Raw genomic sequence first — 24,589 nt, 5'->3', positions numbered from 1 at the left:
CTGCGACTCTTTTCTGCTCTTTACTACCATGTCGTCGATATAAACCTCAACCGTGCAGCCAATTTTGTCCCGGAACATCCTTGTCATCATACGTTGGTAAGTGGCCCCGGCATTCTTCAATCCAAACGGCATGACCTCATAGTGATAGTTCGCGTTCGGGGATATAAATGCTGTCTTCTCTCGGTCCTCGGGTGCTAAGGCAATCTGGTGATACCCTTGAAAGGCGTCCAGGAAACTCATTCTCGGGTGCCCGTACGTGGCATCCACCAACTGATCAATCTTGGGCATCGGGAACGGATCCTTGGGACATGCTCTGTTTAAATCGGTGAAGTCCACACAGACTCTCCATTTACCGCTCTTCTTCTTTACTACGACAGTGTTTGCTAGCCATCTTGGGAAGAATATTTCTTTTATGACCCCGGCTTCTTTCAGTCGCTGGACCTCCAGGTTTACTGCATCGACGTGCTCCTTTGATGCTCTTCTCGGCTTCTGCTTTTTCGGAGGAAATGATGGGTCCACATTGAGTTTGTGAACAATGAACTCGGGGTCTACGCCGGGAACTTCATACGGGTTCCATGCGAAGACATCTATGCTCTGCAACAGGAACAACAACACCTCTACCCTTTCCCGGTCACCCATGCTTGTACCTATCTGGAAGAATTTGTCACTATCTGGGAGAATTCTTACCTTCAGCACCTCCTCGGCAACGTCCGCCCCCTTTTCCTGGGGTATCTGTAATTGCTATGCTGTCTCCTTCTCGGCGTGCTCAGCTTGGCCGAGCTGTTCCTTTTCCCACTGGACCGCGGCTACGAGGCATTGCTTCGCCACCTTCTGACTCCCCCTTACCTCTGCAACCCCGTACTCAGTAGGAAATTTTACTTTTACGTGAAGGGTGGACGGAACAGCCCCCATGGCGTGAATCCACGGCCTCCCCAGGATCGCGGTGTAGGGTGCGAACGATCGGACTACTATGAACGTAACTACAACTTCCTTGCCCTCCATGTCCACTGGGAGTGAGATTTGCCCCTCGGGAATCACAATTCTCCCGTCAAACGAGACCAATGGCGTGTTATACGTCGCCAAATCCTGGGTTTTTAACCCGAGCCCTTCGAAGAGATCCGGGTACATGACGTCAGCCCCGCTACCCTGATCAATCATCACCCTCTTCACCAAGAATCCGCCTATCCGGGCTGTGACCACCAAAGCGTCGTCGTGAGGTTGGATGGTTCCTTCGAAATCATCTTCTCCGAACGAGATGTCCGGTCGTCCAACTCTCTTTTGTTTCTTGGATGATTCTCCCCCCGCGCAAGCCATTGTCATCACCATCTTCGCCGCTGCTGTCCCTCTCGGTGCGGCATGAATGACGTTGATCACTCCCCGGGGTGGTGGGGGGGGATTCCTTCTCTGTGGGACGCCCTGCTCGGTATCTCGGTCAGCGGAATCTGCTACGAACTCTTTCAGGTGCCCTGCCTTCACTAACTGCCCGAGATGATCTCTCAATACCCTACACTGCTCGGTGGTGTGCCCCTTGTCTCTGTGATAAGTGCAGTACAGGCTTTGGTTCCTCCGAGATGGATCGCCCCCCATTTTGTTCGGCCATCTGAAGAATGGCTCGTTCCTTATCCGTTCCAGTATCTTGTGCACGGGCTCTTTAAATAACACATTAACCCCTTCGAACTGCACCTCTGGTTCCTGCATTCTGAAGTCCCTTTTCGGCTTTGGCGGCAAGATGTTTTGCCGAGATCTCCCCGAAAAAGGAGCTTTCCCCCTGCTTTGCAGCCGGTCATCCTCCAAGCGTTTGTACTCCTCTATGCGTCTCATCAGTTGCCTCATGTTCTCCGGGGGTCTTCTTGTCAACGACTCCCGTAGTTCAGAATCCTCGGGGAGCCCCATCCTGAAGGTGCTAGCCGCAATCTTCTCGTTTCCCCCACCAATCTCATTGTAGAGTTCCCAGTATCGGCTGGCATAACTCCGAAGGGTTTCCCCGACCCTCATTTTCATGGAAAGCAACGCGTCGACCGGTTGTTGCACTCGGCTGCATGTTACGAACCTGCTGCCGAACTCCTGAATCAGTTCGGCGAAGCTGTGTATAGAACCTTTCCGCAACCCATTGAACCACCTCAGTGCGGTAGAGCCGAGACTGGAAGGGAATACTTTACACATCAATGCGTCGTTGTGCGCATGCAACGACATCATGTGGATGTAATGACTGACATGCTCCACGGGGTCTGTCCTCCCCTCATAGGAATTGAATGGTGGGCGCGCGAATCTGCTCGGCATGGGTGCCCGTTCAATCTCATCCGAGAATGGAGACCGGGCCGCCATCCGCAAGGCCCTGCTCATGGCATCCATTGCGGCGTTGTGGTGCTGCTGCTCCTCTGGCGACTCTGACCCTTGGTTATCATACCCATGTGACCGGGAACGGTCCCGTCTACGACGAATATCCCGGGGGTGACGACGTGACTCTTGAGAATGGGATCGGTCTCGGCGTTGTTGCGTGACAGGTCGGCTGGAACCTTCCTCGCCACGGTTCCTCCTATGTTGGGGGTTGTGGTACCTTTCCTGGCGCCGACCCCTTGCCTCCAGCTCCAAGTCCATTACCAATCTGCGCAACCGCTCCAGCTCCCGGTCTCTATCATCAGGTTGCCGATGTGCTGAGACGTTTGAAATCGTCCGGTGCGTTTGGTCCGATCCTTCTCCCAGTCCGGACCCTTCCTCTCCTCTTGAATGCTCCCTATCCTCCAGCCGCTTCTGCCTTCTCTCCCTCCACGTCGATCCCCGGGAAGATCCTGCGGAATTGCTCGGAACGTGCCCTCTTGAACGCTCCTCAGACATCTTCTTGCTTGAGTCTCACTCGAACCACAGCTTCGTAGGATGGCCCCACGGTGGGCGCCAATTGTAAGAACCAAGTACAGGAACTCTGGGCCTTAGGTCCCTTGGGCTCACAATTTATTTGTAGTGGGTTTAAGGATTTCCTACAACGGGTCGTTCTCGGCAGAGAGACTCAAAGCAGTATTCAGTTGAAAGGCTCTCTCCTTGACTATTTTCTCTCCATTTTTCTGAACCCCCTCTTCTCCCAACTTTCTTCTATTTATAGTCAAGGTTAGTGGGGAGATCATGATTACAATCACCGTTAGTGCTACTAAGGGTCCAGTATTATCTGGTTAAAGTGGCCGTTTAGGTGGAAGGGCGGTGCAGCATTTATGATCTTGGGACTTGTTTCCACTTGCGCCGATTATGTTCGGCACCTCGCGTCCCCGTTCATATCGTGTCCTTCCCGGTCATGACTCAAGCGCTCTTCCGGGAAGGAGTAACCGGAAAAACTCCGGGAACATTGTGCTCAAAACCTGTTTTTACCTTAAGGCAGTTTCAAGAAGGGTCCGGGCCCAAGGACAGTACGGGCTTTGGAAGCTCGGCACCGGGCCTGCATCCAGGGCCGGTATGGACTTGGGCCCGGGGCCCAGACGGATCTGGGCCCAAGGGAAGTATGGACTTTGGGAGCTCGGTGCCGTACATTTTTAATAATTTATATAAATATATATATATATATATATTTATATTTATATATCATGTTATTAAATAATTTTTAATAATTTACAGTGTCATGCTATTTATCAAAATTATTATTATTATTATTATTTTTTTAAGAGTTTGGCTCTAAAAAGATATGAAGTCTTTCTCAAAATAAAAAATAAAAAGATATGAAGTCACCCCACCTAAGAAAAATAAAACAGTCTTTAAAGGGAATTGAAAAATGTTAAGAAAGTGTAATATCACATACAAATTAATAAGATTACTAAGTAAATTATACAAATTTTATAAAAGTCCTTAAATTCACTATTTTTATGAAAATATGCATAACAAATCTTCAGTGGTTTTAATATAATTTTCCTTAAGGCACTAGCTAAAGAAATTTCAATGCCAATATTAAAATAAAATTCCTATTTGATTTGAGTGATAAAATATTGTCTTGAGTTTTTGGTTTTGTAACTAAATTCCAACGATGCACTTTTTGGTTTGCGTGTTTATCATACTTAGTTAACATATATAATTTTCTTGAGTAAAATAATATTTTGAATTTATTTATTGTTATTTTTTTTTCTAGTATGTAGTTTGTTGAAATTTGGGATAGCAAAAAATGCAATCTTACATGACACGTCAATTGAAAAGAAAATTGAAATTTTTGAGAGATAGATTGGAATGATAGTATTTCCTAAGATGATGTTTAATTGATGTATTCTTAATTTGTTATTTGTGGGTCAAATACTTTTTATGTATGCAAGGCAGCTAGTGTGTTCAATAAGTTTATTAGTATTATGAATAATAAATGTTCACTATTTTTCAAAAATAAAAATTTAAATGTTTAAGAAGTTAAAAGTTTCAATAAAAAAAAAAAAAGGCGAAAACATCATTTTGGTCCCTATATTTTGAAACCATAGTCAATTTGGTCTCTACATTTTGGTAGCAGTCAATATGGTCCTTGTTATTTTCAACTTCCAGTCAATTTGGTCCCCACCGTTAACTCACTAACAGAAAATGCTTAGGTGGCAAATGGTTTGCATGATTGGCGCCCATGTGACAAACATAATAATATAAAATTAAATAATTAAACAGCAAAAATCCACATAAGCATTTTAATGAAGAAAAAAAAGGCCATGTTAGATAAACAAAATCTAAAAAAAAAAATTTTGAAAGAAAAAAAAAAAGAATTCAAAACAAAATTTCTCAAATTTTTTTTTTAAAAAATTTTCTTTTGTACTCTTCCAGTTTCTTAACTACCAAACGCTTACCCAGAAACACAATAATCTGGAAAAAACAATAATATCAGGCTGCACAAATTCGCCCCAACCCCTTACCATTCACCCAAATTCTTAAATACAACCTAACAAAACAAAATCCACATCATTTGCACAAACTCTCGCCCTAAAGTCAAAGAGAGAAAGGGCAACGTCAAATTGATGTGGCCATAAACGACGGCAAGAAAGCCCAATAGTTGAACGACGCTAAACTGCAACGGTACGACATGCTTGGGTTGAGGACAAAGGCAAATCAGCCTCCATAGTGGATTTCGTTGATGCAAAAAATTCAAAGGAAAAAAGCCGTTTGAATTTGATTTGGGTTGTCTGTTGGTGTGAATTGACTAATCGAAGTGCAAGGCATTGGGAATCTCAAGCAAAAGCCTTTTGGCCTTTGATTCTGTGACTTTTGTTATTCGGAGAGAGACCAATAACGTTACAAAAATAGAGACTTTTCTCCAATTGTTTCTATATGATGCTTTAGGATTTGGGTCAACTTCAGAATGTTCAATAATGTACTATATAGTTTGTATTGAATCTTTTTAGTGCTTGGGTTTTCAAAGATGAGTCTTTTCTTAGCTTGGACAATTTTATTGAATTATTTCTTGTCCAAGTTTTTTGCAATTTCTTTACGTTTTATGTGTTTGGTATTTGTTGAAGATATAGTGGAACTTTTTTTTTTTTTTTTTTTATTGTTGTGTCGCTGGGATCTATGTTTGGTACCTAAGAAAGTGCAAGAATACAAAAGAAATTAGAAGAAATCGGGGATTTACAACCAAAAAAAAAAAAAAAAAAATTCTTTAATTTTTCTTCTTTCAATTATTATTATTTTTTTAGATTTTGTTTATCTGACATGGCCTTTTTTTTCTTCATTGAAATACTTATTTGGATTTTTGATGTTTAATTATTTAATTTTATATTATTATGTTAGCCACATGGACACCAATCATGCAAACCGTTTGCCACCTAAGTATTTTCCATTAGTGAGTTAACGGTAGGGACTAAATTGATTGGAAGTTGAAAATAACAAAGACCATATTGACTGCTACTAAAATGTAGGGACCAATTTGATCGTGACCTCAAAATGTAGGGACTAAAATGGTGTTTTCGTCTAAAAAAAATCATCTCATAACACATTATTAAATTAAACTCACTGGTCTTTCCATTACAAACACCATATAAATGCTCAATTTAAAATCAATTTTTTAAAATAAAACTCACAGATTTTTCCTTACTCAATAATATATGACTTATTCAGTTTTATATGAAAGATAGTATATATTGTGTGTATGTGTGCGCAAACAATATGTCTAATTTGAGTTTCATAAAATTTCATTTTGGTCCTAAAAGTCAGTCCCATAAAAAAGAGTTTTGGCTATGTCACTGCAAAGTTTGTATTTTGCACAACAGTAACAATATAATTACACAATTGATGAAAACAACATCAATTGAATCCTGCTTATTATCGTTTAAACCAATCATTTGCGCATGTTCACGATAACAAAATATGATTTAAGAGGCTTTTGTTCACATTCATTTTATTAAAGTATGACAAGTTTTTTTTTTTTTTTTTTTTTCATCGGAAAAGTGGATGACATTGCTTCTGATTTATTGGAATAACTAGTGTGATTATTCTCTGTGCCATTAGCTCTATTTACAAATGGCGTAGAAACATAGCCAAGAGACAAGGTAACTACCTTACAAAATGCATGCCATGCACAATTTATAGTTTTTTGTTAATTTGAATATGAATACAAATATTTATAAGTTCTTCCATGTGATTAAGATGTGAACTAAGATATAGAAGTATCTTTTGAATTTAGAAAATAGAAAAATTGATCAAAGAAATCGAGCACATAGCATGTTAAACAGTGAAAGACATGTCCAAACTCTGAAAGACTTAAGTGAGTTCAAAGAAGAAGATGAAAAAGGCATAGATGTGCCCTTTTTTTATTTGGAAAGCATACTAATTGCTACAAATAACTTCTCAAATGAAAACAAGCTTGGAGAAGGAGGTTATGGACCTGTTTACAAGGTAATTTCAGCAACATTTATTGGTCATTAATGTTCATGTCATGCAAATTGTTTTTGGTTAATGGTAATATTGTTCATTGGAATTTTGGTCACAGGATAAACTTCCAAATGGTCAAGCAATTGCAGTAAAGAGGCTTTCAAGTGTCTCGAGTCAAGGTTTACAAGAATTTAAGAACAAAGTGGTATTGATTGCAAGACTTCAGCATCAAAACCTTGTTAGACTCTATGGATATTGCATAAAAGGGACTGAAAAAATTTTACTTTATGAGTACATGCTGAATAAAAGTTTAGACTTTTTCATATTTGGTTAGTTTTCAAACCGTGTCCCTAATATTTTACTATCCATGTTATGTTCACATTGTTTCTTATTTTAGTAAACAATTGCTTATTATAGTTGCTAAACCTATTCTCTGAAATGGAAATGGAAACTTGCAAGATCAAAAGCAAAGGGTGCTTTTGGATTGGGAGATGCATTTCAATATCATTTGGGGAATCACTCAAGAGCTTCTTTATCTTCACCAAGACTCTAGATTAAGGATCATTCATAGAGATTTGAAAACCAGTAACATTCTTCTAGATCAGGAAATGAACCCCAAAATATCCGACTTTAGATTGGCGAGGATTGTTGGTGGCACACAAACTAAGGCAAACACAACTAAAATAGTTGGAACGTAGTTGGATGTTTATATTATTACACATTATGGCATATCTTATATATCAAAAAAACATTTTGAAAATATTAAGTCCTAAAACATTATTTGGAGAATATGCACATAGTTTCCTTGCTAATATTATAATTTATTATGATCGTTGCAATGCAATGGCTATATCTCCCCGGAGTATGCATTAGAAGGAATTTTTTCAATCAAATCTGATGTTTTTAGTTTTGGTGGTGTTCTACTTGAGATTATAAGTGGAAAAAAGAACACAAGTTTTTATCAGTCAAAACAAGCAATGAGCCTTCTAGGTTATGTAAGTGTGCATAATTTTTCTTAATTATTGGATCTTGTTTTTTTCACTTCATTATATTAGCTAGATTGTGTACCAGCTACGCTTTGGTCATTTTTTTATTCATACCAATTTTATTGTCACAGGCATGGAGACTGTGGACAGAAAAAGGTTTTGGATTTAATGGACGAGACCCTACAAGATACTTGTATTGCAAATCAATTTGTAAAGTGCCTAAATATTGGTCTATTATGTGTACAAGAGAATCCAGGTGATCGCCCTACTATGATGAAGGTTATCAAGATGTTTGATATTGAAACTGTGAACCTGCCAACTACCAAAGGACCAGCCTTTTCATAAGGAGAGACCAGTCCAAGGCAACTTCTTCTAATCAAACAGAATCAAATGATGAATTAACGAATACTCTAGAAGGACGATGATGCATGGTAAAGATTCTCATGAGTCTTGTAAATCTCTTAATTACTTATGCAAATTTTTTTGTGCACCCACAAATAGAAATATAATGTTTTCTTATTAACATTTCTTGAAAAGTTTGGGGGTCATAGCCCCCAGGCTTGTATATACCTTTGCCCCTGATTTGACTTGTAAGTAATTTTATTTTTGTTGTCTTATAATCTCTCTATGGTATAAATTTTTAATTATTTTTCTATTCAAAGTAAAATTAATAAATTTAACATTTTCCTTTTAGAAATAAGGAAAATATGGACCTTGAAACGATGACATTGACATGTACATGTGGCCCTACTCATTCATGGGAAGCTGAAAATACTATTGAAATTTTATGACTCTTAACTCATAGATGCCTTTTTTTCATATTATTTAGCTATAAACAAATCAAGTTGCTTGGGTTTGGCTAATTTAAAACTCAATTCATTATTTTTATCGAACTGATGAGTTGAGTCCAAGTCTTGCTTTCAAAATTGTTTGTCAAACATGCCAACTAAAATAAAAAAATAAAAATTAGCTTTTCAACAGTAAATAAATAAATAACTTGGCTGAATCAATTTATAATAAGAACCTTGACCATTATAGTAATGGGATAGGTGACATCATTGGATTGGGCCATGTGAAAGTAAATTTTTTTTTCACTATTTTTGTGGGCAAGAATTAGATGTGGGAGGAAAGAAACGTAGATCATATGTCAAAAACGTGCTTGTGTTGATGTGATGGTATTGAAGGTGCAATTATATGTCACTTGGGATCACTTGCATGGCAATGATGTAGCAGTTGATTTGGTAGATACTTTTGTGTCAATTATATGAGCGTTTGGGGAGTGCTTATTCTTGCGTTTTCAATTCCACGTTTTTTTTTTTTTTTTTCTGCAGGTGAAAAGTAATCTCACATGGGTTGACTGTTCATGTACTGTTTATGTACTGTTCATGTACTGTTCACGCATTAAAAATATTAAAAATGGGTCTCATGATACTATTCACACGTTTAAAAATTATTTTGCTACAGTACTTTCAGTTTTCAGTTTCAGCAACAATAAACTCAATCCAAACGGACTCATGGCTGACGTGGCTAAGCAAGTGATCCCAAGTGAGCAACGTTGTGTCTTAACGAGCGGTGGCTATATGAATAACCAGCATGGGTGGGTGTGTGACTAAAGTTGGGGCATGGTACGACAAGCAAAATCTTCTGAAGGGTTGTAAGAATGGGAGATCCTCAAAATTGACTTTGGTTTGATCGAGCTGATTGCTCACTCTACCTTTTGGACAAAAGTTGATCAATTATGATGAGTAAGGTGCTGGAAAGGGTCGATCTCATTGAAAAATGTACAGGAATGGTCCTTGAGACTTGAGTAGCTAGGTTTGGTGTGTTGCTAGAGTAGAGCAGAGAAAAACACCAAAGCATGCTCTGAGTATAGGAATTTGGAACAACTGAAGAAACACTACTAATTAAAAGCTACAAAAACGTAATTCTAATATACCATCTTTAAAAAATCCAAAACAAAAAAGAAAGTTCTGAATAAAACCTATGTATTTTCAATGTATTGTTTGTATGGTGTAGGTTTATATTTATATACTAAAGAATTAATCCATGGAAACCTTAGTAAGATTTGATTCAAGAATGGTTGGTATGTCTTGATTCAAGCCACAATCAAGTGGATGAAAAGGCAATAGAAAAACGTGAAATATACCGCTGATAAGATCATAAGGCAACACAAAGTTCTAAATAATTGTCAGAAACCCCATTAACCCAACGTTTTCAACACTATTTCCTGCTGAATATATAGTGTCCAGTATATACATGTACAATAGCAACAGTGTCTAACTATGAAAAAGCTACTAGACATCTAATTGCGATTTGCGAGCAACAACAAATTATTGTAATTTCTTTGCAAAATAGGAAACATTTTATTGTAGCAAGCCAGCCAAAGAGGAACCTGTCATTGATGAACTGAACAGTCTCGAGGTAAATGTGGGGCAGCTGGACTACGAGCAGGTGGCTTGTAAAGAGATTCTTTTTCGTTTATGTTATTCTCTTCCACATTTGCCTTCTGCAATCCTGCTGCTTCAAATACATAATCCTTCACCTCTTGAAACCTTGCTTCTGATAAAGAAACCTCAGCAAGAAGTCTCCATGCATACGCCTCTGATGCATCATCAAAATCCTTCCTTCTTTTCAACACTATGTGTCCGCTGATCTCCCATACTGCCGGGTTTACTTGAGTGTCCAATATCTCCTGGCTTACTTCTCCAAGTGCTTGTTTCTCAGCAAAACACTGAACATACACGTGAAGCAACAATATCAGTTCTTTCGCCAAAAAAAAAAAAAAAACACAAGTATTAATATTATTATGTAATTCAGTTGTTATAACTAGTGGGGAGGGGGATTACAAATCCTGCTTCTCCTTTTAAGAAAGACCAAAAATTGACACTTGAGTTATAAGAGTCTTGACAAAAGCACAAATATTATTGAGAAACACTCAACAAAGTATCACCTTTGGGCATGTCGTGGGCCTCGTGGCACAAAACATACAGAACCCAAGTAATTTTAACAATAAATTTAGGTACACAATGTTTTTCAAAATGATTAACATGAAATGTTGTGATAGGTGTATAATAAAAACAACATCAATGATTATATCAAGTAAAAAGAATGTTGTTCCAATCACAACAAATTATTTCAAAATTTGTGAAAAAATGTTATATCCTTAACATTAGTCTAATTTTAATGAGTCACAAATGAGCGTTTCAATAAAAGGAGAAGCCTGAACTGAAGTCTGATTTAAACCCCACAAAGCCACTAAGAACATACACGAAGTCAGCAAATGTGGTTATAAGAAAGAAATAACAATACCTGAGGAAACAAAAAGATCCTTTTCCCACAATCAGAGATGAGCACATTGAAAGGGACATTTTTTTTCTGCAGGCAAATGCAAGAACTAGCAGCTACATCAGATAAATCGCTTATCGTATTTCCACCCTCAAAAACAAGACCTCGTGTTGGATAATTCCACAGCTCTGAAACAACCACTCCTTTATCGCACGGCCCTTTCTCCCCACCTACTCTTCGGTTTGAAGCTTTCTCAACTGGTAAGGGCACTGCCAAGTAATATGCCTGTAATCAAGTAGAACAATAACAAAATTTGAATCTATTTGATCTTGTATCAGAAATTAATAAATAGGCCAATTGGATAGGAAAAGATAGATATATACTTGGTAGTGCAGGTGGTTAATAGTGGCAAAAGCACCCAAGCTGTTGTAACCCACTCTAAACAAGGGATCTGCTGCTTCTCTAGCCATATGAACTGCAAATAAGAAGCTCTTATGGTCGATCCTCTGTGGCAAGTAGTCGAGAAGCCGAGGTATCATTAGAACATGTCCATACTCAATAGGGCTCACCTGAAAAACAAATTAAGTTCATACCCCAGTTAGTCAAGACAAGTACTAAAAGAATTCGTTCAAACACAAAGTAAAGATCCAAGTAGAACATTAAAAAGCATATAAATAAGGTCATATATATCTGCGCTAGGGAAGAAGTGGCTCTTGTTGTCATTGCTTGGTTCAAACCTGAACAGCACTTCTTCTTGGCCAACTTTGGTGAAGTTGAATTTACTGTCATTAAAGGGCTGAAGAACCTGGTCGACCCGAAATTCAGTGAGCCGTTTCTTCAGGTGGCGACCTTCGTTTAGCTGGGCAATAAATCCGTATTTCCCAGGGATAACCTTTGTCTCACAATTGGTTACGTCGTAGCGAAAAAGACCACGCCTCATTCGATCCTCCCACTGTCCAAGCAACAAATTGTGAAGGAAAAATACCTGAGGTAGCTCTTCAGACGAATTCACATTCACATTTCCATCTTCAATAGGATGCTCTCTGTCTATCTTGAACGTATATAGAGGAAGCTTTGAGACTGAAAACCAGAAATAATTAAGACCCAATAAACAAACAATTTGCTAAGAAAAAATTAACATAACAATGAACATGGTATATGCTTGTTTCGCCAAAAACGTAATTTTAAAAATGTCTTTTGCAATCATTTTCAGTATGTTCTTTTGCTTGCTTATCATATTTAACTTATTATTCATAAATAAAAATTTATTGGAAATAACCCTTCCATATTTCCAATTTAATTAAATGGATAACATCACTAAATTCAATTTTATTTTTCTAATTTTTTCCTCGGATACCAAACAACCAGACCCTTAGCTTAGTTTATGTACAAATATATGGTTTTCCTGAAAGAAGTTTAAACATAAGTTAAGCTAAAAGTCTCTTTGGCATGCTGACTAGTCAAATTTGAAAAATAAGTAAATGCTTAATCAGTAATAGCTTTATTTTCATTTAAATTTTTAGTTTATTTGTTAATGTTATTTTTTTCCTTAATTAGCTATAAGTCTATAACTATATATACTTTAACATTTTCAACAAATCAATAATAATTTTTCCAAAAAATAAAAACCTTCAAATGGACTTTATATTATTATAATAGTAATAATAAAAATTTTACAATAAAAAAAAATAAAATTAACAATAAAATTAAAAGCTTCCTTAAAATCCAATTAAATGATAAATCTTTCTCCACCTAAGTTTTCTCTTCCTCTTAGACTTTTTTCTTTAAGAGCAAGACTCATATTTAAAAAACTAAAAAAAAAAAAAAAAATACTAACAATTAATCAAATAACTTATTTTGAGGGCAGCAAACAAATAACTTAATCCAGAAGTGACTTTGCTCCAAAAAAATCAAAGAGAAATAACTTATACAATAAAATTAAAAAGCACATGCAATCATGCATTATTTTATACATACATACCAGGTAAGCAGCACTTTCCCAGACAATTCCTTGTGCACCCTAAGGCTCTCTCAGAATTATTATCTTCATTATTACTGTCCTCCTGGTAATTCGAAACCACTGTTGGAACCCTCTTGATAGTCAGCACCCTCGTCATCATCTTGAACCCTTCTCAATTACACACACCAAAACCAAGACTTCCGACTCTCCCTCTTCTTGTGTGTATATATTTGTAATATAACACAAAAAATAAGTACATGTATATATGGATATTTGTGAACAAAACGAGTAGGCACTAAAAAGAAAGATGCCCAAAGAGGAAAAAAAAAAAAAAGTTTCACAGTTTCTACTACTTAAAAACAAGAGAAGGGTCTCTTGTGCCTAATGGGAAGGGTTTCTTTTTCTGGGTTTCTGTGAGTTATTAGAGTTCTTTTCTCCCTGCGGCTGCGAGCAACCAAGTCTCTGCTATTTTCTCAAAGTCTCTTAGCGCCTGCCTTTCCGTGTCTTTCTCTGCTTCTCTTCTTCTTCTTGGTCTTTCAATGGTTTGTGTGGCGGTGCGGTTGCCCTCCTTTTTTTTATAGAGTACCACAAGTCCCGAAGAAAATTACTACTTCATATTTATAGTCTTTGGGATGGGAAAGTATTAGAATGGGTTAGGGAGCACTTTAACTTAAGATGTCAACTACGTGTTTCGTAATCGCCAGAGATCATCCAGCGTTTGTTGGACCTTTGATCTTCATTTTTTTTTTTTTTTTTTTTTTTTTTTTTTTGAGAAAAACCTTTGATCTTTCTTTAAGCGGTGGACAGGCATATGAGTTGCTGTTTCTTTCTTTTTCTTTTCTTTTTTTTTTTTTTATTTTTTTAAAGAGAATTTCAACTTATGGCATCTGCTCTACTTCTTTATCATCAAACCAAAACATCAATTAGTTTTTGATATAGGTGGGGATTGAACCCAAATTTCTTATTCAACCATCAGAGAATTTATTAATTGCTTTTTATTTCAATTATTATTATTTTCTCTCCTATACCTCACATTATATCATATCATATACAGTATTTACTATATAATAAAAATTGAACTTAAAAGTTATGGTTGCACCAAATGACTACTCTCATTAATTAGTAAATTAATTTTATAAATAAAAAAACAGCTCACCTTTTAACTAAGGTTTTAAATTTAAATTCTATTTAAACTAAAAGTCTATTATTAAAAATTTCTAAACTTAAATCCCACACAACCCATGTTTTTGTTTTTGTTTATGTTTTTTCCTCAAGTATAATAAAAGTTGGGTTTAGAAGGCCAAGTGGCTACTCTCACTAATTAGTAAATTAATTTTATAAAATATATATATATATATATATATATAAAACCCACGTTTTGACTAAGGAATAATATTTAACAATAATTTTAAACAAATTTAAATTCTATTCAAACTAAAAGTCTATTATCAAAATTTTTTAAACTTAAATCCTACACAACCCATGTTTTTGTTTTTGGTTTTTTTCCCCTCAAGTTGCATGATTTATTAATAATTAAAAAAATTAAAATTCTATTCGAAATAGAAGTCTATTATAAAAAATTTCTAAACAATAAATCTCACACAACCTATGATTTTTTTTCCCCTCAAGTTGCATCTTATTATGCTACAAAGCTGTTGACTAAAGGATAAGATTTAACAATAATTTAATTTAAATAAAGTTTTATCACCTAATTAACAGCATCCTACTTCCATGTGACTAATTAATTAAAATTGTGGTTTTTGAGTTTGGGGTTTCATGTTTAGAGTTTAGAGTTTGAGGCTTAAGATCTTGTGTTTAACCATTTTAAGGTTTAGGATTTGGGTTTTACATGTTTGCTTTTCAAGTTTGTGGTTTTGATTTTACGTATGGGATTTACGGTGGTTTTTTTTTTTTTTTTGTTTTTTTCTTTTTTTAAGGGTTGTGGGTTTTGTGCTTATATTTTCATTTATGGTTCAACAAGTTTTGGGTTTTGCATTTTTGGGTTCAGACTTGGGTTTTAGGGTTTTATGTTTTCATGTTAAGGTTTGATTTTGAGTTTTGGATTCAATGTCTTTGTGTTAGGGATTTTTTTATTTTGCATTTTTGTGTTTAGAATTTTGGGTATTGTGGCTTAATTTTTGTGTTTAATATTTGAGGTAGAATTTGAGGGTTTTGTATTTAGTGCAAGGTTTTTGGATTTCACCCTTTCATGTTTACGGGGGAAAAGTATTAGTGCCTTATTCTAAAGATAAAGAGTAATTATTATAGAATGAAGGTCTATCTTATGGTTTTTTTTTTTTTTTTTCTATTAACTTTATTCAACCATCAGGTAGGCTAATAACTAAGATCGGTAATCCTTATTTTCTTTTGCTTTTTGCTAAGTTCGTAATTTTTTTAATCATATTGTTTTTTTTAATTAAAAAAAAAGGGTTTTATATCATATTGTATCATGGAAGAAAGAGGGGGAAAATAATATATATATATATATATATATATAAAGTTTTCACTAAATTAATTGGTTGAGTCTATAGGCTACCTCACCTGGGTCCATTTGTGTAGATTAATATTGTAGATTAATATTAAAAGTATCTGATAAAATGCATTTTACACCCTATTTTAATCAAGTCATTTTAATCTACAATTTTAAAAATTGTTATTTTAGTCCATTAACTTTGATAACGCACACTCTCAAAAAAAAAAACTTTTATAACACAATCACTTTATTTTTTTGATCTACTACCACTAATAATTTTCAGTTAACACCCTTAAAACAACGTTATTTCACATTGTTAACAATAAAAAAATTGAAGGGGTATGAGATCACACGACATTGGGTCTGACGAATTCAGGCCCATGGGCCGACTTTGAGGAAGGGCCCAGGGCTTAGCATCACTTGAAATACTTGGTATACACGTTTGAAATCTGAAGGGATCCTAGGGAAATCAAAATGTCCGCACAAGGATAATTCTAGAAGAACCCACTCTACAAGGAAATGTTTGTCCATCACGTTTGGGATTGCTCGAAGTAGAGTGCCATAAGGAAAAGACTTCTAGTCCAAGGAGGAGAAGTTGACTTTCTTCTACTATAAAAACTTCAGTACCCTCGCAAATCAAGGTACGCATAATTTACCCTCTCTAACACTCTAGAGTTGTGAGAATAATTCTAACTTGACCTTCGGAGGGTATTTGGCCGGCACCACACTGGTGCTCTCTAAGGTCTTCTGTTATTTTGTTGTGCAGGTTCGCTTTGAGTCGCGAGTGCTGTGTACCTATTGGTGATATTTTCGGCATCATCAAAAATCATTTCAAAGATTATTTTATTAGGTTATTCTATGGACTAAAATGACAATTTTTTAAACTTAGCAAAATAAAATGATAGTTGTTAAAAGTTAAAGGACTAAAATGACAATTTATCTAAGTTAATAAACTAAAATGATAATTTTTAAACACAATGGACTAATAAAATGATATTTGATCAAAGCTATAGGGCCTAAAGTGTATTTTTAACCCAGAATAATGAGGCAGAGCATGATCTAGCCCAATAATGCTAGGATCACAACAAAACCCAAAACTCGTTTGTATAACAAGTCGTGAGTATTGAAGTTATAGACCTACCATTTTTACTTCATCACTTAGAGCATCCATATTGGTAGTTTAAAATAACTATATTGTTATTTTTAGCGCCACCAAATACCAAAATGTGCCCTACAATGATGGAACCAAAACTATATTTTTTGGCATCCACATTGATTGCTAAAAGTAGCTGTGCACTGTAACTAAAGATTAAAAAAATATATATATTTGTGTTCACATTACTTTTGATTATTTTACTCATTTTATTTTTTTTCATTTATTCTTATTTCTCTTTTTCTACGTTCACACTATCGTTTGTGCATTCACACTTCTTTTACTCATTTTTATTTCTTTTTTTATATAGCGTTCACACTGTTATATATGGTTTGTACGTTCACACTATTGTTATTTTTTCTTATATTTTTTTCTTTTCTTATATATTTTTTTTATTTGTGTGTTCACACTGCTATAGAGTAATAGATATATTATTTTATTGTGATATTTATATTATTTTATTGTATTGAAACTTAAAATAAATCTACTGATATTAGATGTTTTGTAAAGTAAATAGGTAAAATAGATAAAATAATGTTTTATAAAGTAAGTAAATAAAATAGATAAAATAGTTTGTTATGATACCAAATAGTTAAAAAAATGGTTTCACCAATGTTGATGCTTTTACGACTTATCACGTGCTGAAATCGTGGGTTTTGCTGTGCTACTAGGAATTTGTGTGGGCTACTGCGGTAAAGTTTCAACTGGGTCAGGACAATAGATGGCAGATCGGGCCGAGGCCCATGTCCAACAAGACAACTGATTCGTGTCTCAGAATCGAAGAAACCAGAAGGAGACACACACACGTACACACATAAACGAAAATGGGGGAAGTGTTATTGGGAGTGGGTGTTTGTCAGAGTCAGTCCTCTTTACTAGTGGTGCGACCCAAGGTTGGATTTCGATCACTGCGTAAAACCCACAACAACAGTGTTAGCAGAAGTACCATTCGTTGTTCAACCCCAACCCAGCTCTCGAAATCGCCATCTTCCTGTGGATTTGGTGGTGTCAGATTGGATCTTCAACGACACTGCGTTTTGGCTTCTGGGGCTGTCTCTTCTGACCCTCTTCAAGCGTCCACTGTCTTTACTGTCGACTCCATACAACCTGACATCGGTGGTGGCGGAGACAGAGGCGGTTTTGGTGACAAAGGCGGTGGCGGTGGCGGTGGTGGAGGCGACGGTGACAACAACAGCAAGGGCGACGACGAAGGCGAAGAACAAAACAGCAAGAAAATGGGGTCCATGTCCATGTCTCAGAAATTAACTCTTGGATATGCTGCACTTGTTGGAGGTACAAATAAAATTTTATGTATTTGTATTTCAAAATTTCCCTAGCAGTTGATACATGAGATATCTGTTTATATTAGGATTGAGTTGGAAATGGAATTAGTTTCCTAAAGTTGTTAGATTACTCGATTGCATAAAGGTTTACTGCTTTGTACCATTTCGGACCGCCAAATTTGGTCTTGGGTTGATCACTGATCTTTTTGATAGGTACTATAGGATTTGAACTTATGGTGTCTACTCTATGATGATTACCTTTTATTATTTGGGTGAGGCATGACTTGGTTTTTGGTGTGGGCGAGATTTGAACCCGAGACACTTATTCAAGCTAAGGGGAACTCACCATGCAGGATTGATCTTGATCATCATGGCCTTTGTAGATTATTTTTGAGGCATATCTCACTTATGGAATAATTTATGTAGTCGTATATCTCTTTCGTTATAGTCTGTTTGCCTTGATTATATGTTCAGCTATCGAGGTAAAAATAAAATTTTAAAAAATAAAGATTGTGTGTGCATGTAATTGAATGGGGGAAGATAGGGGTGGATGGTGTACAAAAGTTGGTCGAGGGAGCATGGGTTTAGTTTATGGTGGAGTATCAGAGCATGGTGGGATAGTTTTTTTTCTGGCATATGGCTTTTAAGGCAGGCGAGGGAAATCAAATAATATTTTGGTATGATCTTTAGAGTGGACACCTTTTTCCAGAGGATTTATACCCTGATCTGTTCGAGTGTGCAGTCGACAAGGAAGCTTTAGTAGCTGATGTGTTGGATTCTCTGTTGAACAAGGAGGTTAGGAGTTGGAATTTGCAGTTCCATAGTGACTTTCATGATCAGGACAGCGTATTCCTTTCTTGATCACATTAATTCCCCTGATCTGTTCGAGTGTGCAGTCGACAAGGAAGCTTTAGTTGCTGATGTGTTGGATTCTCTGTTGAACAAGGAGGTTAGGAGTTGGAATTTGCAGTTCCATAGTGACTTTCATGATCAGGACAGTGTATTCCTTTCTTGATCACATTAATTCCCCTGGTGCCTAGGGAAGAAGGAGATGATAGAATGACATGGATGTTGAATGGGAGTGGGAAGAAGAAGAAGAAGCCTTTGATCGGTTTATGGGGTTGGTCTATTCTTCGACAGTGCGGGGGTTTGGCCCAGATAAGGTTTGTTGGAAGCCTGCTAGGAACAGAGGTTTTGAGGTTAGAGGATATTATAGCTATTTCTACCCTCCTACCCTTGTTTCATTCCCATGGAGAATGATATGGAAATCAAAGGTTCCTCCAAGGGTGGCTTTCTTTTCTTGGTCGGCTTCCTTAGGTAAGATCTTAACAACAGACAACCTTCGTAAAAGACGTGTGATAGTGCTTGACTGGTGCTATATGTGTAAGAGATGTGGGGAGTCGGTAGATCATCTTCTACTTCATTGCCCCGTAGCTTGGGAGTTGTGGTCTTTGGTTTTCTGCTTGTTTGGTGTCCAATGGGTTATGCCTCATACTGTTCTTGAGTTGTTTGAGGCTTGGCAAGGAAAGTTTGCACGACATCGTCACATTGATGTTTGGAGATTAGTGCCTCACTGCTTGATTTGGTGCATTTGGCGTGAAAGGAATGCTAGAAGTTTTGAGGGCTGTGAACGTTCTTTGTTGGAGATTAAGTCTTTTTTCTTGCGCACTCTCTTTGAATGGAGTGTGGTTTTTTCTCATTTTTCTTGTTCTTCTTTTCCTATTTTTCTTGATCGTTGTACTTTTGTTTCTTAATTTGTGCCCCCATAGTACATCCCCAATGTACTCGGCTTGGCACTTTTTCTATTATTAATAATATTCTTACGTTACTTATCAAAAAAAAAAGAATGGGAGTGGCAATTTTGCTGTTCTGTCTTGCTACAAGATCATTCGTGGCATCCGCAATCATTCTTTTCCCTGTAAGAGTATTTCGTGTGTTAAGCCCCAAAAGAGTCTTGTTCTTCTTGTGGAGAGCGTTTCTCATTAGTAAGTTTGTGTTGTATATGCCAGTGTAGTGGGGAAACGTTGAACCATCTTTTACTTCAATGTGATGTGGCAAATGCTTTGTGAAGTGAAATGTTTCGGATGCTTTGGATTTAGTGGTTGATGCAGATGAATTTTGCAAATCTATTATTTGGTTGGAGAAATTGGTTTGGGAAACATTCTTTGGATGTAAGGAATTTGATGCTGGCATGCATGAGGTGGATAGCGTGAAGAGAGCAAAATAGTCGTATGTTTAAGGATGTTGAGAGATTTCTTGATCACTTGAAGTCCTTGTTGATGCGTACTTTGTTTGATTGGTCTCAGTCTTGGGGTTTTACACATTGTTCTTCTATTCTTGAGTTCTAAAACCCTTTAAGATCTTCTATTTGATATCCATGTAATTTATTAAGATATTTTGTGTTCACCATTGCGACCATAAAGTATTTTTCATTTTCAACAAAACTCTTATTACTTATCAAAAAAATGTGCATGTAATAGAATTTTGGTTTACATTTCGACAGTGGGTGGTGTTATGGGCTATTTGAAGAGTGGCAGCCAGAAGTCACTGTTGGCAGGAGGAATATCTGCCTCACTGCTATATTATGTTTTTTCTCAGCTTCCTGTGAGACCTGTTCTTGCATCATCCGTGGGGCTTGGTAAGACACAATTATACTCTTCTTAGTTATCTTAAATTTTCTATATTCGATAGTTCAACAGATGATGCTATGAATTAATGGATAAGACCTGCTTATTGGTGTTTTTCACCAGCATTTTCCTTTTAATCTTCTTATAAATAATGCACAATTAGTCCCCAGTGTACCAGAGCTTTACCTCCTTCTCTGTTCTATAAATTAACTATTACTTTTCGGGAAAAAGAGTGCACAATTAGTGACTTCACTTTGATTAGAATTTTGATGTAAGACTCTTGAGAACAAATATCAACGCATTCACTTTCAAAAAAAAAAAAAAAAAAGAGAAAGAGGTGTAATGGCTATTATTGGTTATTTTACTTTTTAATGGTTCTGTTAGTCCCTATAAACATCTGTTATAATATCTTATTAATTATAAGTAAATAATGCTTTTCTCTTGCAAAAAAAGTATCATTATTCATTAATTCCCCTTATTTAGACCTGAAGAAACTGCATACTTAATAACTGATCACTTAAAAAATAGAAATTAAAGAAAAGGACCTAAAATTTAAATATTAAAAAGATAAGAAGTTAGTGAATATATAGGCAAATACAATGAAGAGATGCCATTTGGTTCAAAGACCATTGGCACATTCTGAATTGAAATATTTAATATGCCTAGCGAAGCATGGAACTTTTGGGCAAACTACCATTTAACAAATAAGGTACAATCTTCTAGAGACACATTTTGTTACATGTAAAAAAATTAGTAACTCCACTACACAGTACACACATATTTCTATAATCCCCTTATGCATCAAACAATAGGTCATTCATTTAATGATCCAAGCTCGAGCAACATAGCTATAGAACCCATTTAGGAAGGACTCCAAAGTCAAACAGAGTGTAATTTCATCACATCATCATACACGGAATAAGCAACAAGTTATCAAGATATGCAGTGCTAATGCAATGGCTGTGTAAAACCCATCACCAATGCTCATTAGCAAAAGCAATACCAATTTACAGAGTGTTGTATTGCATTGTACCCCATTTTTTTATATACTTATTAACAAATCTGTTAAAACAAGAAAGCATAGGGTTTTACCCTAGTACATGGGATTTATGCTAAAATAAAACTGAAAATTCAAATTCAATGTAAACTTCCAAAAATTTAACAAATTTATAAATTCATGAAAACTTGATGAAAAATCTGAGGTCAGTCGGTCACGGCCTGCATCCACTCAAAGACAGTCTTAGGAATAGATGCTTCAAATTCTCTATTGTTGTCTCCTTTTCCTCAAAGGTACACCCATTTCTCTCTTTCCAAATATGCAACTTCAAACATTTATGAATAACTTTTGGACTTTACAAATCTTGATGCATTCCCCAACATCCTTTCCAAAATGCCAGCAATTCAATCACCATTTGTGGCATAACCCAATTAATTCCAACCAAACAGAAGACCGTACTCCATTACAAATTAGCTATTAGGCAATGTAGGAACAGATAATAAATCAATTTCCCATCCTCCTTTTTTTTTTTTATAGGAAATAAAAGTTTTATTGATAGCAAAATTGCAATGTGTTTACGATTGTAAACTCACAGCAATGAAAAAAATACATTCAAATCAAAAGGAAAATCTAACAGAAATAATGAAATCAAACAAGGAAATACAATGTGTGAGACTCTAAATACGAGACCACTCAAATAAAGTCCTAGCTAGCAAAGTCTTCAACAAATCAATAGGTCTCTCAATGTCCTCAAAAGTTCGGCATTGTGTTCCTTCCATACTAACTGCATTAGACATACTGGTACCTTATTCCAAACATTTGAAAAATAATTCCCCAAACATTTGAAAAATAATTCCCCAACCAATTCCTCCAAGCGAAAAGAAGAGAGACAACTGTTCATTCAATATTTACAAGTACAACGAGAGAGGGGAGATTTGAGTCTTCGATGTCTCTATTGGAAACACCAAAAGGTGCCCAATCAGTTGAGCTACAAGGCTCTTTGGCTTTAATTAGCAATTATTAACTTTACTAACCAGAGAGATTATTTTGGTGTAATGAGGTAGTTTGAGAAGTAGCATTTGGTATTATGTCACAACCCCTACTAAAATACAATTGTGTTGATTGACATGCATTTGGTGAGATATAACGGTTGAGATAGGTAAATTCGTGAGAGGAAGATGGGGGAGGAACTTGAGAGAAGAAAGAGGAGAAGAGTCGTTGGTTTACCTCATGGAATTTATTTGTGGGTCTAGAGGTTGAAACAAAATAATTAACAAGGATGAGAAGCTTTTTATTTTAATTGAGAATGAAAGATTTGAAAATTATCTAATCCTGGCTTATTTGTAGAGGTTATAGAGAACTTATTTGATGAATTTAGTACAAAGTGTAATTAACAAACAAGGGGAAAAATGCATTATGCATTCTCACGCCTCAAAAACAGACTGTACATTTTTTTTTAGAGTTGCCAAACATAGATTCAACACACTCAAAAAATTCAAAGAATTGATTAATAGAAAATCTTAGCATTTTGAGTATTGAGGTATATTGTCTTTACTGTGTTCTTTTCTCCCTTTCTAACCAACCAAACCCCCCCCCCCCCCCCCCCCCCAAAAGAAAACCCCTGTTCTTCTTCGGCATTCTGTCATTATTCACTGTATTGTTTACATCACTGTTCAGATGCATTGTTCACACTACACTACAGTTCATAACCTGTGAACAAATTCAATCTCGGTCTCTTCTCACATCTTTTATAACCATAAATCAAATCTTTACCTTGTCTTTTCTCGACCAAAATTCTATTCATTCTTTTAATCCTAGCCCTTTTTTCTAAATTTTTAAAGCCTAAATCCACAAATTCTCCTAACCCCTAAGCCCTACCACAAACACACGTAGATGAATTCCCCAAATTTTCCTACGTCACATTCATGGGTTGATTTTTATTTTTTAGTATCAAATATATTTATCAAAAAATTTAGGATTAGTAATCCTTTTTAGAAATTGAATGGCAATGGAGCACTTATAGTAGGTGAATTGCAATTTGTTAACTACAGAGTGATAAATTGCAGAGGAAGTAAATTTGTGGTTGCACCATGATAATCATATAATTGTACCTTTTTTATTTCTTGATGTGAGGCCTAACCAGAAGTGCTTTTCTGAAAGGGAACTTTGCTTCATTTTCAATCTGCTTTTTGCTTAAGCTAATCTCTATGGTTTTCTCCAAATTTGCAGGCATTTCTGCTGCTCTTCTGGGAGTGATGGGTGCTCGTTTTAAGAAATCAGGGAAGATATTTCCAGCAGGTGTTGTATCTTTAGTTTCACTTATTATGACCGGTGGTTACTTACATGGAATTATGCGAAGTCTACACTAAAAGGTACACGAGTGAGATTCCTGAAGCTATATGGTAGTCGCCAAGATCTCTAACATATCTCATTTGGTAAAAAGGATCAGTCGTTTGGCATGTAGACCAGTGCTATAAGAGCAGTTTGAAGTTTTTGTTTGGACCATTGTTCATCTTTTTATGATGTGTGATATCATCTTTAGGCGTGACAAAATAAAGTTTGGACCTTGATTTTTAGGCGGCTTTTGATAACTCTGCTCACAGAATGCATTCCCGTTCTAATAATGTGTTATGATAGAATGCATTTTTATTTTTTGTTTTTAAAGAAATTGCATTTGGTATTATGTTGACTTTTAATGAAATGTAATTATTTGGAATGGTATTGTGTTATGATAAAATATTTTGTTCCCTTGACCATACTGAAACGAATCCTAGTACTGTATTGAGTCCTTTAGTTTAAAGGAAGTTTAGTAGTTAGAGGTCCGCCCTAGCATGTTTGTTGATGAGCTTATTGCCTCTTAATGCAAAGGAGCAAGAACTAAGTGCTAGAATATTGGAGCATTGTTAGGTCTTTCAATGAATCCTTCTACGGTTAGAATATAGATGCAAATTTGAAAATCCAACATGGCAAGGATTCTTGTCCTTAAGGAAGGCAGCTCGAAGGCATTACTTAGACATA

The 24,589-nt window shown here is 36.1% G+C and overlaps 3 protein-coding genes across 3 annotated transcripts; 2 read left to right on the top strand and 1 right to left on the bottom strand.

The window, feature by feature from the left end:
- Positions 1 to 6,657: 6,657 nt before the first annotated feature.
- On the top strand, positions 6,658 to 7,141 carry LOC126704624 (G-type lectin S-receptor-like serine/threonine-protein kinase At4g03230). Its single transcript, XM_050403661.1, has 2 exons — positions 6,658 to 6,831; positions 6,926 to 7,141. The coding sequence occupies exons 1-2, from the start codon at positions 6,658 to 6,660 to the stop codon at positions 7,139 to 7,141; spliced, it is 390 nt and encodes a 129-aa protein (XP_050259618.1).
- Positions 7,142 to 10,180: 3,039 nt separating this feature from the next.
- Positions 10,181 to 13,195, bottom strand: LOC126704623 (GDP-L-galactose phosphorylase 2-like). The gene is made up of 5 exons (XM_050403660.1): positions 13,060 to 13,195; positions 11,737 to 12,158; positions 11,462 to 11,647; positions 11,103 to 11,363; positions 10,181 to 10,524 (listed from the first exon to the last, which is right to left on the bottom strand). The coding sequence occupies exons 1-5, from the start codon at positions 13,193 to 13,195 to the stop codon at positions 10,189 to 10,191; spliced, it is 1,341 nt and encodes a 446-aa protein (XP_050259617.1). The 3' UTR covers positions 10,181 to 10,188.
- A 4,195-nt stretch (positions 13,196 to 17,390) lies between these two features.
- Positions 17,391 to 24,335, top strand: LOC126705620 (protein FATTY ACID EXPORT 2, chloroplastic-like). The gene is made up of 3 exons (XM_050404717.1): positions 17,391 to 17,957; positions 20,451 to 20,585; positions 23,801 to 24,335. Exons 1-3 carry the CDS (start codon positions 17,489 to 17,491, stop codon positions 23,938 to 23,940), a joined length of 744 nt encoding a protein of 247 aa, XP_050260674.1. The 5' UTR covers positions 17,391 to 17,488; the 3' UTR covers positions 23,941 to 24,335.
- Positions 24,336 to 24,589: the final 254 nt, after the last annotated feature.

The sequence above is a fragment of the Quercus robur genome, chromosome 11 (genome assembly GCF_932294415.1).
Source record: "Quercus robur chromosome 11, dhQueRobu3.1, whole genome shotgun sequence".
Taxonomy (NCBI): Eukaryota; Viridiplantae; Streptophyta; class Magnoliopsida; order Fagales; family Fagaceae; genus Quercus; species Quercus robur.
The sequence above is the reverse complement of the archived record's forward strand: the minus strand, read 5'-3'. Positions and strand labels throughout refer to the sequence as shown.

Excerpts from the sequence above, each read along its gene's own strand:
- LOC126704624 (XM_050403661.1), top strand. The coding sequence starts at position 6,658 with ATGTTAAACAGTGAAAGACATGTCCAAACTCTGAAAGACTTAAGTGAG. Across the intron at positions 6,832-6,925 it reads GTTATGGACCTGTTTACAAG|GATAAACTTCCAAATGGTCA; the intron begins GTAATTTCAGCA and ends TTTTGGTCACAG.
- LOC126704623 (XM_050403660.1), bottom strand. The coding sequence starts at position 13,195 with ATGACGAGGGTGCTGACTATCAAGAGGGTTCCAACAGTGGTTTCGAAT. Across the intron at positions 12,159-13,059 it reads GGGAAAGTGCTGCTTACCTG|TCTCAAAGCTTCCTCTATAT; the intron begins GTATGTATGTAT and ends TCTGGTTTTCAG. Across the intron at positions 10,525-11,102 it reads GGATCTTTTTGTTTCCTCAG|TGTTTTGCTGAGAAACAAGC; the intron begins GTATTGTTATTT and ends GTGTATGTTCAG.
- LOC126705620 (XM_050404717.1), top strand. The coding sequence starts at position 17,489 with ATGGGGGAAGTGTTATTGGGAGTGGGTGTTTGTCAGAGTCAGTCCTCT. Across the intron at positions 17,958-20,450 it reads ATATGCTGCACTTGTTGGAG|TGGGTGGTGTTATGGGCTAT; the intron begins GTACAAATAAAA and ends ACATTTCGACAG. Across the intron at positions 20,586-23,800 it reads TGCATCATCCGTGGGGCTTG|GCATTTCTGCTGCTCTTCTG; the intron begins GTAAGACACAAT and ends CCAAATTTGCAG.